The 14,263-nt window shown below is 50.4% G+C and overlaps 3 protein-coding genes across 3 annotated transcripts; 2 read left to right on the top strand and 1 right to left on the bottom strand.

Annotated features, from left to right (window-relative positions):
* Nucleotides 1–53: 53 nt before the first annotated feature.
* Nucleotides 54–1,676, bottom strand: MIND_00308100 (FAD-binding-3 domain-containing protein; the record flags this gene model as incomplete). The annotated part of the gene is made up of 6 exons (XM_037359938.1): nucleotides 54–207; nucleotides 256–365; nucleotides 417–527; nucleotides 571–1,224; nucleotides 1,278–1,351; nucleotides 1,400–1,676. 6 exons carry the CDS (start codon nucleotides 1,674–1,676, stop codon nucleotides 54–56), a joined length of 1,380 nt encoding a protein of 459 aa, XP_037222823.1.
* A 1,509-nt stretch (nucleotides 1,677–3,185) lies between these two features.
* MIND_00308000 (XPG I-region protein) lies at nucleotides 3,186–6,467 on the top strand (the record flags this gene model as incomplete). Its single annotated transcript, XM_037359937.1, has 12 exons — nucleotides 3,186–3,219; nucleotides 3,268–3,731; nucleotides 3,783–4,043; nucleotides 4,091–4,210; nucleotides 4,259–4,396; nucleotides 4,440–4,808; nucleotides 4,860–5,196; nucleotides 5,248–5,312; nucleotides 5,363–5,548; nucleotides 5,598–5,708; nucleotides 5,763–5,852; nucleotides 6,363–6,467. Exons 1-12 carry the CDS (start codon nucleotides 3,198–3,200, stop codon nucleotides 6,465–6,467), a joined length of 2,268 nt encoding a protein of 755 aa, XP_037222822.1. The 5' UTR covers nucleotides 3,186–3,197.
* A 380-nt stretch (nucleotides 6,468–6,847) lies between these two features.
* On the top strand, nucleotides 6,848–7,780 carry MIND_00307900 (uncharacterized protein; the record flags this gene model as incomplete). Its single annotated transcript, XM_037359936.1, has 2 exons — nucleotides 6,848–7,286; nucleotides 7,338–7,780. The coding sequence occupies 2 exons, from the start codon at nucleotides 6,848–6,850 to the stop codon at nucleotides 7,778–7,780; spliced, it is 882 nt and encodes a 293-aa protein (XP_037222821.1).
* Nucleotides 7,781–14,263: the final 6,483 nt, after the last annotated feature.

Below are 14,263 nucleotides of genomic sequence, written 5' to 3'. Positions count from 1 at the left end.
ATCCTTGGCTTACAAGTTACGGTGTACCCATTAGTATGTTATTACAATCATATTTACACACTCCTTTCATTCGCAGAAGACTTCTCTTGGGCAAACAGTTTCACCCACTGTCTCTCTGCATCGGCAACACAGTCAAAACCGTAGACAAAGTCTTGCACTTGGCGATCCAGCCACTTGTCTGGGTTTGGCCCTCCATTCGCAACTTGACTGTGTGCAAGCGATTAACCGCAGATGATGGACGGAGAAGGGGAGTACCGGAAAGCCTCGTCCCTCAAGGCTTGCGCCTCTGGATCAGTGAGATGGAGAGCACGGCCAGCGGCGGCGGCTTGAGAGACCAGGAACTCGGTGCGCGACTTTCGGAGGCGCTGGTAAAAGACCGAGTTAGATACTTGTGTAAAGAGAGGAGCAATGGTTACCTGGTAGATGCGGAGAGCGATGTTGATGTCGGCGGGGTCATCGATTCTGCTCAGAACAACAGAAATGACTGCGGCGTCTTCTATCGCCTGAGAAGCACCTTGGCCCAGATGCTGCATAATATTAGCGAGGAGCACAGTCAAGATTGATGCTAACGGGCAGCGTTGGATGACAGGCGTCTCCCAACAACACAACTTTTCCCTCAACCCAAGTTTCGAGTGGCGAGTGAACACGGAGTTTCCATTCGCAGACTTCACCCTCCGGTACCATCTTGAGCATTCGTTGGACAACATCGCAGAAGTCCTGAAAGACATTCAACATAGCCTGCTTGTCTGCCCGTGTGGTATATGTGGCTGTCGGGGCCGCAGCAAAGTTGATGTCGGGCTGGGTGGTAGATATGTTGAATATTGTGTGGTCGGAGATTGGGTAAGCAATAACATGTCGTCGAGGGCCGATCCATCTGAATGAGCTGTTGGCATCGACAAGTGCGAGGAGCTCAGGGTCGTCTTGCATTTGCGTACGGTTGAGCATGATGCGGTACGAAGCTTGTCCAGTGTCCTGAGCCCGATCTTCTTCGCCATGCTTCGCAAGCATTTGTTTGCGAATGACTGACTTGATTCCGTCGGCTCCAATGATGATGTCTGCCTTGACCCAACGTCCATTTCCGGGCTCGCCCCGCTCTTTGACAAGGATGCGAGGATCACCAAAGTCAACGTCGAGAACATTGGTGTTAAAATGGACCGTAACGTAAGACGCAGCCTCCCTGCAGCCTTGGAACAGTGCATTCGCAAGAGCTGAACGGTGGGCTACCTGAATACCATAATATCTGAATCAGCAAGATTATTAATCGTATCTTGACGAACCCGATGTGGTTGTCCGTAGCGCTCTGTGACATGCGCAAGTGGAACTCTGACTAGCACTTCGTTGCTTGCACAGGCTATGGACCTTATGTAAGATGTATTGGTTCAAGAAGGATTGGACCCACCACGGACATCTGCTGATTCCAATTTGACAGCATCCGTCGCTAGATGTTCCCATACTCCAAGCCTCTGAAGCTGCCTCGCGAGATTTGGTGCAACCTGAATGCCTGCGCCAACGAAGCCGAGGTCTTTGGCAGCTTCGTAAACAGTGATATGAGTGAATCCATTTCGTGCAAGGCCAAGGGCCGTAGCTAAACCACCCATTCCACCGCCAACGATAGCAATACGAAGTGTCGAGCCAAGTGGCGCATGTGTTTGCATCGACGATGTAGTCGTCGTCATCACAGCACAAACTCCGGCTTCTCAGGTGATCATTGTGATGCTGGAAATTCTTGCCAGACTTGTTATTTTAGGAGGATAAAGTGTTTAGACGACGTGAAAGTGCAGTTTGAAGTGGGCTGGATGTGACGGTAACATCAACTAACTCAAAACCAATCAGGAGGAGTTTTTTAAATCTAAAATCTGAGTAGATAGATACCATTAGCAGGAGGCTTGTTTGGTACATGGAGGCTGTCCAGAATATTTAATAAGCTCATGGTGAGATGAGATTAAGAACTGAATGTTTTAAGCAGTGTTATGGATAAGGGTATGAATAAGGGTTGTCTCTCAAGATAAGCTCTTGATATGGGAATGTCCCTCAATAAGCTAGCTTGTCGCACTTGGCCTGTCTGTGTAAGTAGGAAGATGTGAATAGATAAAATCCCCCAAGAGACTGGGGGAGGCAAAAATTCATGTTTGAGAGCATAAGCACATGATACATAGGTAGAAATGTACCATGCTTGCTACAAAGAGATGCTCTGCCCCAAGAGTGCAACTTGGGCAACTCTGGAGAAAGGGAGATGCTCACCTGAGGTGCTCCCAACTACGAGACTCCATCCTAAATCAAGCATGTAAAGAAAAAAAACAGGGGCAACCACACTGCAGTACGAGTGTGAATATGTAGCGGTGGCAATAAGAGAGTCAAGAGACAGACCTAATCATTATAAGAAAGGCTTTTCCTTTATAAGAATCAGATCAGAAAAGTAGCCAAAGTGGGAAATAACAACGGCAAACAGCTTCCACGCCCTGAATGTTGGTGCTGCGAAGTCGAAGGGTGGGTTACTGGGAAAGTCGCTGGTCGACACCGGACTGACACCGGGGTTGAATACATAGGAACATTCTCAGTTCTGAGTGAGGAAACCACCAAGATCCGAACCATATCAGGCAGCTCGTACTGCCCTGTCCATGGTCAGTCTCACCCCGTTAGTGTTCTGGTAATCATGAGCATTTGCAGGGAGTTGTGAGAGGAGATTATGGGAACCGAAAGAAGCTGTTGACTTACCGAAGTTGTGTTATCTGCAATCACGACAACCACAGGACTCCTGTACACACATGTATTGGGAGCGAGACAGTTTTAAATTCGTACGGCGTATACCGATGGTCCACATTATCACGCAGACTCACGAAGATCGCATGGTGATTCGAAGCTCCCAGTGGCGTTACGATGAGAACTTGACTTTGGCATCACACGGAAATTGGAGTTTTGGATTGGGAGTATGTGTTGATAGTCTTAATGGGTTCCTAAGTGTGGAAGCAGGGGAAGCAAAAGTTTCCAACAGCAGCGAAGTCACAGTGAGGTGGTCATATTGCAGAAGTTTCACACAGCCGCTGAATTACAGTGCGCGCAATCTTTGAAGTGTGCGGTCTTGATAAAGAGACACTGGACGTCGTCCAAATCGAAGAAATGAAAGAAAATAATGGCAACTGTTGGGGTTCGAAAGGAGGCTGTGTGCATCACGTGCTAACCTGTAGTTTGTTTCCGCCATGCCCATCAAGCATTTTCAAAGTGAGTTCAGCAGTTTCAGATGTTTGTAGGCTGACCCGATATGCTCAGACTTCCTCGTGGAGCGGAAACACCTCCAAACTCTCCCTCTCTCTGTGCTCTCCGACTCACGCCTGGGTATTGACGCGTCCCACTACCTCGAACAGCTCACCGACAATCCACCAACTCGGGAGCCACTTTTGGCTGCTACCGGTGGTCTACCCCTTGCCCTAGCGCAACGAATCGAGACAGACTTGCGTACCCTCGAGCGCCTTCGTATCAAACCCGTTTTCGTTTTCACTGGTCTCACCCCAAACCGACGGTGGAAGCCCAATGCCGGGTTAGACTATACGGAGGCTTGTCGAGATCGTCGTGATGCATGGTCGAAGTATGAAGCGGGCCAGGAGGATGCAGCCACGAAGCTTTTTGAGGGCAGAAGTGCTTTTCAGCAGTGGGATCTTTGGCGGATGGTTTTGCGCATTTTTCGTCATCGAAACGTCGAATATATTGTGGCGCCGTATGTTGCCTGGGCTCAAGTGCGTCTTAAAACGACGTCTCTCGTCAGCTGAATGCTAATGACTGTCCAGCTCATCTACCTCCAACGGCACCCAAAACAATATATTCATGCGATATATGGGTCGACTGACACACTACTCTATCCTGGTGTCGATAAACTCATCACTGGGGTCGACCTTGGCGCTCCTACGCCATCCTTTACCTTTCTCTCCAAGCGTAACATCATACAGGAACTTCAGGTCTCCGAAGACCAGTTCCTTGACATTGCAATCCTTGTCGGCTTTTCCCATTCGCCTGCATTCCCTCCAACAATGCACGAACAAGCTCTGAAGGTGCTTGCCGATTCCCATCAGCGAGTCTAGCGCTAATACCTTGTTAGGCAACGGTCGATATGGTAAAATACTATAAATCTGGGTTTGCCGCTGTCTCTGCATTCGCAGAACACCCTGCCGTCAAAAGCATCAACTATACGGAACATTATGCGAGGACAAGGAGTATGGTGAGGGTTACAAGAGTATCAAGCCCGCAGCGCTTAACTTCTTAACAGGTTCGCTATAGCCTTATCTTGTCTGCGGAAGGTCAAGTGCTACCTCTTCCTGTGTCTGGGAATGGAGGCGGTGGACCATCTGCCTCTGATGTACCCACCGACCTACATGATGTATTCACCAATCGCCTGCCTGATGAAGTTTGTTTCATCCTTTTTTTGTGCACAACTGATTGCGGTCTAGATATTTTTCTATCTTTCGCGTGGACTGGTCGGTCCCCAAGCCCTCATTTGGTTAACTAGTGGCCAAATTATTGAGCCACCACCACTCGACAACGGCGAGACGACAGAATACAAGCGATTCATCAAGGAAGTTGTAACTGACGGCCAGACTGGGCCTCGTGCAACTGCATTGGCTCTGTTGTCGAGCGTTTGCCACCCATTCTGGGCTAATCGGAAAGTAGCGGGATTCTTTTGGTTTGATCAACAACCCGGACCCCATGCTTCGAAACAAATCGCGCACAGTGCTCCGCAAACAGTGCAGCTAGCAGAGCGTGTCGCTGGGTGGAACGTACCCTATGCAACGGTGGAGGAGGAGTTGAGGAGACAAAATGTGTGTTGGTCGGCTAATCTGAATCAATGGGACACTAATTCGATTCTACAGTCTTCCACCATCGATTTTGCTTTATGTCTGGGGGCGACAGCAAGCGAGCGTCTTGCGGGGCGAACAAAAGGTCGAGCCGGTTCAGCCCCGTTCGACAAGAAGGACGAAGTTGTCGCAAATGTCATCTGGCGATTCCTTGAACTGCGTGGCTTCTTACTGAATACTCATACACACTCGCCACTTGCTAGGGCAATGTATGTTGCCGTCAAGACAGCCAAGGTGAACGACAAATTTCAAGACTCGTTATATCTGTTCCTCGAGCTTGTGCGGGCGGGAGTCATGCATGGCCATCTGTGGAGTGGTCGGGCCTTCAGCGGTGGACCGAGTTTCGGAACGGGTCAGTTGTTTTTGCTTCAAATACCTGGATCATCTGAATTACTGGACATAGATGAGGAAAAGTCTGCGATGTTGCTCGTCATGCGCGTCTTAAGCATTGTTCCGCTCAATTTCAAGGTCACTTCTATCATTCACTTGATTGCGCACCAATTAATTCAAGACTTTAGGCTCAACCTTGGTCTGCCCCTCTTTCCCGCGAGCTCCTGGTCTTCAACGCATTCGTTCGGAGCCTTACGCGAGCTTTGCGCACGTTGATTGAGGTTACGAGTCTCAATATGCTGTTGCGGAACGATGCGCGTCGAGCTCGGGATGATCTGTTGGATATATCGCTGAGCCTGCCATTCCAGACTGAGGTCTGTCTTTTCCTTGTGCCATTCTGACCGATGGTTGAATATGCGGCAGGTCAACACGGGATTCGGAGTACTTGCGAAGGTTTACTTGGATGCACTCACACATATTAATAACCGAACACGAGTTCGAGACCCCAATGCGCCTGGGGTCAAGGAGGCCAAGGTTTATCGTCGCATCTCTTTGTTGATGAAGTTGATGAGACTGAGGATTTTCTAGGCCATGGCGCTCGAAATTTGTGAAGAAACATTCCCTGGCGTCAAATATCCGAAACTTGAGGTCGAGCGCGGTTTCCGTTTCTGGGACTTGGTGCGTGTTTCTGGCACATTTGCTATCATCTCTTTGTTGCCCTGTTTCCATGGTCTGACACCCGATGAAAGACCATCTGAATCGTGGTTTTCTCTGTTACTCTTTGTGCGGCCTCGTTGTCGGGTTCATTCCCGCGACGGTTGATTCGCTTGCTCTTTCATCTCTTTCGTTCCAAATTTGGATCATTCATAACTACTTGCTGGGGCCCCTAGTAGCTGTGTCCGTCCGTGCAAGGCGGTTATGGCGTGGGTACTCACGGCGCTTAGTGCGCTAAAGCGGGTGTGTGGAATTTTGGGGTCTTTATGGGGAATGATTGGGCAGACGGGCCCTTGTACTCATAACTGGACGATGGCGTGTAGGCAAGCGCGTTGCGGGCGGCAACTCATACATTTGTGCGCGCGTTGGACCGACACACACTTGTGGCAACTAGCGCCATCCTTTCTTCTTTCGCTCCCGCTTTTTCACATTTTTTGAGTGACATTCTTTGCTGACCCGGTATGTCTGTTGCAGGCACTTACGGCGATGAGGCAACTGCATTCAGAGGCAGCTGTTCTGAGGGAGCTTGTTGACCAATTTGAGGCAGCCGAAGCATGGTTGGCGCCGATGCGGCCGTGAGTTGAACTTTTTGGAGATGGTTTTTTCTGCTGCTTTCACCCGCGAATTCTCCGGTCGTTCGAGTAGCTAGGGAGAGAGAGAGACGATGTTATTATCAGTCGACGAATAGCATTCATGGGAAGAAAAACAGCAGGCTGGACCATCTCAATGTGACCTTTGTGGGAAGTGGGGAAGGGCTAAGGACAGCGATGAGACCGTGGACACGATATCCCAATTCGGAAGGAGGAATTCGCACGCCGAATCGGGCAATCGAGATCTCGATGTTCTAATTCTAACTCTGTTTATTGCGCCGAGGTGGCGGTGATGTCGCATCCGTACTTGGCTGTCTACTATAAAAGAGGGCCAGGCAGCCGCCCGACTTTTCTTGACACCCCCAAGCCATGCATGCGCCATACCTATATCCATACCCGCACTCTTACTCGCCCTCACCGTTGGCGTCAACCTCGACTGGATCTGACATGGGGTCATTGACGAAGCTGCCTTTGGGCAATCTGACTTTGGTGGACAAGCCCCCTGCAGTTCGCGTAATCCAGCTCGTGGAAATGCCTGCCCCGCCTCGAACAAGAGCCTTGCCACCCAGCTCGGCCTCCGTTTCGTCGACCTCTTCTGGCCTGTACACAGAGAGCGAGGAGGACCAACTTGAAGACGAATATTGCTCGAGTGCTCCTGATGGCAATGACCACGATATGGAGGCGGAAATGGTCGAGGAAGAGAGTATCAAAGTTGATCGAATACTTGCATGGCGAACTACGACTACGGCGGAACCTACGGGAACGACTTTCACAGTGACTGCGCCGAGTCCTACGGTTGTGTTACCCCGTAGGTATATTTCCCAAGTAACGCTTCTTTGATGCTAACCTTGCTTTCCAGCCACCCAACTACGGAAACGTGCTGCATCGAGCCGAAGCTCAGTTTCAGAAGAATCTACTCCTGCTTCCAAACGTTCAAGGACGTCTGGATCATCTCCTTCTGTAAAGACCAACCTTCAGCCAGCGATAAACCCCCCAACACCAACATCAACACTTCTCGCCCCTCCAGTCAGTCTATCACGACGACATACTTCCCCACGGCACACTGTTTCTCTCTACCCTCAACCGCCAGCCCACCAACGAAGCACCTCTCTTGTCGATACACGGTCTGACAGGCATTGCTCTGCTTGTGACCGCCGATTCGCAAGCGCCAGAGCTTTCAGGGTCCACGCGCTTCACCCATCAATGCTCATTGATGGCGATGTCGATGAAGAAACCCAGAGACTCGCCTGTGAAGCTGCTGTGTCATATGCACTCGAGGCTTGTGCTCGTTCACAACCATGATGTCGCATCCATCTACCCTTGCCTTTTTTTCTCACCGTCGGTCTCGCCAAGCGAGCCTGGGGAAACACCCTTGATCGCTCATGGCCCACCCATGCACGCCGCCGCGCGGACATCGGACGGGCGTGGGATCAAAGACCCTCAACGCTGGCCACGTTATTTTCTTCACCTGCCTCTTGTTTTTACTTTGCTACCTTACCTTAATATCTTGCGCAACCTTTCATTTCCTGCACGAAACGAACGCACTTACGACGCATTGCATTCCCCCACTGCAACTAAGCTTGGAAGTACCATACTTTACTCAACTCGGAAGCAACAAAAGTGTACCATAACCCTCTTGTAATTGTAATCTGTACATAGGGCTCGAATTAATCCGCGTAGAACTCTTGGATTCCAGAGGCCAAAGGCCTCTTTGCCAATCGTCAGGAACTCTGCCAGGTGGTTTGAAATTCGGGCAAACTCAAAATGCTCCGTGTCGAGGATGTAATTAATCGGATAATGAATTTGTCAGGTTTATCGATTTTTGAGTGAATGGAAGGAAAGGGGAGGAAAGGAAGATTGAACCAACTCACTGGGCTCCAGGATTACCTTTGCCTGGCGCCGATAAACCGCGATCGTGCCACTGCGCGCTACCTCAAGGACTGCCACGATGGGCCTGCTTTGTACGTGGACAAGCCTGTGGTTCAAGTCGATCGAGAACTGGAGTTTTTTTCTCCTTCTTTGCACAGACTCACCAAGGTGAGAAATGGTTGAGATGAGTTTTTTTCCAGCTGATAAGATGAGAACTTGGTATCATCGATCATCCGAGGAAAGCCCAGCATACTCAGGCTAGATATTATTGTGATTGAAGCTGACGGGACGCGCTTGACCCGGGGCGAGAACAAGGCGGGAATATAATCAACCCCGGTGCTTTAAGGCAAACGATATTATAGTCCGCGTCTGAACTCAGAACTGTACCTCAGTGCTGCCGGAGCCGGACCGGTGAGTCCGCTCACTGAAAGGATGGCAATCTTCAGAGCTAAGCAAGTACTGGACATCGTTGATTAGATGTTGTGGACACCTAATACTTAGCATGAGCCATTGAGGACAAGAGTCTGTGATTTCCGGGACATTCGATAAAATTGCGAAACTGCAATTGTCGGTCGTGCCTTCATTCCGTCGCATGTAAAAGTACGTATACTGCACCTTGTGGAAAAATGAACTGCTGTTCTTGATCAATTGGACTGATCCGTTCTGCGGCATCTCACAGGCGTCATCGGCATCACTTTCCTTTCACTTCACTCTCTCGAGTTCAAGTCGAGTTCAAGGCCTGAGGAACCATTTCGGTCAATCTTCGCGACAGTGAACAAAGATGCCGCTTGTGATCTATCAGCCATCGTCGCAAGAACTGCGGGGCTCTGACCAGCCTGCCAAGTTCCCTTGAAAAAGCACAACAACTCCCACCAAGCGTCGACCGAACACTGACAAGATGTGAATGTCCCAGACCAAGCGAAATCGTCTCAGGCGAAGTGACCCTGGCTCCCGAACTACCGGCTCAGACGACATCGTTCGCAAGCGCAGTCGGTCCCGAATCATGTTGGGTTGGACAACGCTGAGGTCATAGCTGGTCATAGGAAGCCACTTGCATATTCATTCTCGAATTGTGCGTCGCCGTGCCTCTAGTCTTAACTCGTTGCTGACTTATAGGTCGCTCAGATTATGTCAACTCCAGTTTTTTTACTGGTCTATGCATACCGTCGATTCTCGGGCTTCGTTGTCAGACCCAAAAAAGCGCCTCTCGGGATGTGATAGGACAAGTTGGCGACTTCGCCTTCATGGTCGGATGGTATCCAAATTGGCACTGTCGTCTGGGTCCCGTACATACTGTCGCGCTCTCAACCCCAGCAGGCACTATTTTCCCAGCTGCACTTTCAATGCACTTCTCGTCCTTCTCACGAATCCGCAGGCGTGGTCGGCACCTGAGAAATGGTTGTAATCTTGGGATCCGACTCACGGAAATCATACTCGTGCCCTTGGTTGCAGTCGGCGGCGACAAGCCAAGCCTGGATCCTGACGGTCATTCACCCAAACCCCGGGTCAAGCAACACACAACACATTTCCCAGTCCCTCTTACCCCTCCCCACAATCCTAATATTTTTCAAATTCCCGCTGCTTGCCCATGTCTAGCGCGTATACTGTCAACCGCTGAGCGGTGAATTTGCGGTCCTTAGTCGAGGGAACGCCGGAGTCGGGCCGCCCGGGAAGAGCATCGCGGTGTCGAACTGAAAGCCATCCATTAATGTGTGGTAGTCGGCTTTCTCTCAAAGAGAATCGCGGTCATTTTCTCTTTCGCGACTCGATACAGATCGGTTGGCGGAATGCATGCTTTCTACCTTCATGGCTCATTCATGGCAAGAGGCTCCGCATATGATTGTTTTTTTAGCCATCTTCTCATGGTCAATCGCCTTCCCGGTGAAACGGTCATGGCTTCATCTAATAAGAGCCCCTACACGCAATGATTTTACGAAATGCTGTTCGCCCCGAGATTCCGTCACCATTTCTGGCTTCCTGGTCGTCCGAAGCACAGAGATTGGATGACTGAATCAAGTTGAACCTTCATTCGAGCCGATCCCATGTCCAGGATGGCTTCGTTTGCGGCCCCTTGCTTCGCGCCTGGACTCTACCACTTTCTCTCTCCATACGTCTCTCACTGGCAGATTTCGTCTCTTCCAGGCGGTGCGAACTTTGGGCACCGACCCATTTCCCCGGTACTCACGGGCAGCATTGCTTGTCGACCCAGGCATAGACAACTGCACAGCAGAACGACACTCCCACTTTTTCTCACTCTCTGCCAGTGAGAGTCCTTCGTTAACGGACAAATCCAACGTCCTCGACGTCCAGGGCCATCGAGACGGCTTAGATGGACAGCTCCTTGCTCTCCGTCTCCTCATCAGGGACTTATTCTGGCTTTGAATCTGTTGTTGGTGAATGCTAAAATGCTCTCTCCCTTCAAGTCTGACTTGATATCCTCCCACAGGCCATGAATATACACCGTCATCGATAACTCTGTTGGTCACCTGCTCTTGGGCCACTCATGGTTCGCGGCTCGGTTCCGCGCCGAGGAGGGCTGCAGAGAAGCTTCTGAATCATGAGCGACAGCATATGGTCACAAACGCTCGTCTTGAGTTGAGACAATTTGTCCATATTCTCTGCACGGCACTAATACCCCACCGTCTAAATATGACTTACCCTTGGCGGAATACCTGGGCCCGGGATCATATTCTATAGTCGGCTGCGCACTGGTCGGCCTTTTTCCTCAAGTCGCGACAGCCCTTTTCACATACTTTTCACCCGTGGCGGCACTCGCCAATGATTGATGGGTCCGACCCTTGGATGTGTTGGATGCTGGTAAGTCTTATCTCATTAGCGCTTACCAAGCCCCAGGAATAAGCTGATGGATTTCAGTCATTGGCAGAGCAGCTCTCGGCTCCGTCAGTCTCATTTTTTGCACTTATCAAGTCCTATTATGATATATATATGTCCGTCCCGTCGGGCAAACAAGCCTCAGGCGCTCAAGGCAGCTTAAGTTGCCTTGAGTTGCCGTGCCTCGCTCAAATCCGAGATGCGCAATACGATTGAATGCCGCCATCGGTGATAGTGTTTTCCAGTCATTTGAATCCCGGGAGAAACCGGTCAACCGCTGCTAAACAACTGAAGACCGGACTGGCGCATCATTTGACCGGGTCCCAGGCCCGGATCAAGGGAGGCACGGACACGGGCGGGTACCGACAACTCCAAGCCAACTCGCATGGGAGCGGGTTACCAACAATGGCAGAATACGACGTTCACAAGATGACCGCCAGGATTGCCAAGCGACCCAAGCGCATATAACTCGGGGCTACAAGGCATGTGGCTAGAATCCCAGCTACCCGCTGCGAAAAAGTGCGCCACTGGTTATGGGCAATCAGCGGGCAGTATGGATGGATCGATGGACTAGCCTGAGAGAGCGATGGGTTTGAAACAATCGGAGGTGTTTCGAGGAATAGCACTTCATCCCGCCCACGCCCATGTCGGAAACTATGTCTACTCCAACAGACTTCGTCAAAGCTGCGTAATCTAGCATATGCACGGTTACTTGTGCATGCCAAATAGGGCAGGTGCCAACTTTCATGTCAGTCGGCGTGCGGACCGAGCCGGGGAAAACAGAGAAGAGAAGATTGGTGACGAGAGAGGTGGGGATCTACCAAGAGTCGGGGAATAGAAATCTGTCCGAGTTTGGAGACACGCATCGGGCTGATGTGGAATCCGTGACAGTGTGCGAAGATTGGTTGATGGTGGGTGCACAACTGCTCACTGGTCATACATTAGCATCATCCCGCCATCAAGGTGCGTTGCATCGTGAGTTGCACTGCAGTGTCTTGGGTTTCCCAGCCATGTCCACTAGCACCGCAACAGCCAAGAGGCGTGTGCACCTGACTTGGTGACTCTTCTCTCCGTCCGAACATTTTTCACGCACCCATGAGAAACAACAGCCTGAGCCTCAGTCTGGGCTCCAGAGACAACCCGCTTCCGCATTTTTTATGTGATTTCGTTATTGGGCTCCCATGGTATCTAATCGATATCTTCCCAAAGTATAGGCAGCTATATTCGTCCAACGAGCCTGGGAATCGTGAGTTGCGGCGTTCAGTCACATCAGCAAACGGCTCCGTGTCATGCTGCCCATTTGTTCTTGCTATTGCTAGAAGAACCTGGAAAACTACGTCAGCGTCAATGAATCATTGTCGTCGTCACGGCTCGACCTGCAGTATGAGCTCGGATGGTTAGCGTCAAGTTGGTTGCATCAGTTGACAATGGCCAACCTTACTCTGGATCCGGATCCAGGCTATCCTACAAATAAATCCCAGAAAAATCTCCACCTGCAGCTCGACTTGCCACTTGTCATCTTCTGAGTCGCGGAGTCAAATCGTGCAACATGAAAGGTTCACGTTCAGACGATACGGATGGACGGAAGGGAATCCTGGACCTGCGTGACTCGTCAGATAGGTGCGACTCCGAGCGACCATGGTGTTTTCATAGGTGTTTGATAAATTCAAAGTTGAACCTACCGAGTCGGCTGAGGAATATATATGTATATATTGGTACTACAGTATATACCAACAATCAGCGGAGATGGTCTTGAGCGCGTAAGTAATGCCAGTGAGAGTCTTCAAGTTCACAGGCCTGTTCATCTGTACATTCCAAATGTAGCACGGCGCCAGTCTGCAGCAGGCGTCGGAATTCATGTGTCCCCGTCAGGGCTACAGCGCTGTGACGAGTGACCGAGGCAGTCGCTTGCCAGTGGGGAATTGACTTGTCGGAAGCGGAAGAATTGCTGGAGTTCTTGTGAGACGTCGAAGCCGCCCGTCGACGAATGAGATGAGAGGTATAGCAGCAATCCAATTCCAGAGGGCAAAAACTCGGAGATTTGAAGGGCGTTGCATTACTGGCCTCAGAATTAGAGTCCATTGCCAGTGGTGCCTAGTCAAAGGTTTCCCATTTCACATGACGGTGACAGTCACACACTAAGTTATATAATCTTTTATCTTATCGTTAGTTCGATCATCAAATCGCTGATCATGTGATCCAAATCAACCTGCTCCTCTCCAAATCGCATGCAATCCAATAACAGCTCTTTCGCAGATGCTTTCAGCCATTCCCTCGGGATCCCACCTCTCGATACAATACTTCATCATCTTCGGTCCCACTTGATTCCGTCCACAATCACTCGTCCATTCACATCCGACTCAGACCTTCAAGCCTTCCGCCGGCACCTCGATGCTTACCTTTCTCTCTTTTCACCTATCCAAATGTTGCCTGAAGATGTGCTCGTACAAATCTTCCAATACCACGTGCACTCTTTGGACTTCAACACTGAGCAAGGTGCAGATTTAGCGAGAGCTGCTCATGCTCCTGCCCGCGCTTTGTCGCATGTCAGCGCTTACTGGCGAGGAATTGTTCTCCGTAGCCCGAAATTGTGGACGCTCATTGACGTGAAAGCCCTCGAATCTGTCTTGACATCTAAAAACTCAGGGGAGACCGTCACCGCGCTTGTTGACACGACGCTGCAAAGATCCCATGGTGCCCCCTTTGACATACGTCTGCTCAAATTCAACAGAAGCTGTCTTGATATACTCCCCATTTTTCTGCCTTCAACTCGAAGCCTTCATCTGACGACGTTGCGCTTAGTCGAAGATATGGAGCTCCTTTCCAGTAAGGCATTGAATAATGTCTCATTGCTTGAAAATCTTCGACTGGCAGCCGCAGACGTCCCTGACCCCACATCTAATGTTCTGAGGTGGATGGAATCCGCTCAAAGACTTAAAACTGTTTCCGTCAGTGCCACTCTGATTCAGGCTATTCCCAGCTCTTGTTTCCATCGACTCACAAGACTTACTTGCACCGTGTATCTTGGGGAACTAAATGCCGGTGTTGCCGTTCTCAACGCTCTACCGACAACCCTCCAGTATT

Source organism: Mycena indigotica (assembly GCF_014461135.1).
Source record: "Mycena indigotica strain 171206Taipei chromosome Unknown Mind.scaff0003, whole genome shotgun sequence".
Lineage (NCBI taxonomy): Eukaryota > Fungi > Basidiomycota > Agaricomycetes > Agaricales > Mycenaceae > Mycena > Mycena indigotica.
The sequence above is the reverse complement of the archived record's forward strand: the minus strand, read 5'-3'. Positions and strand labels throughout refer to the sequence as shown.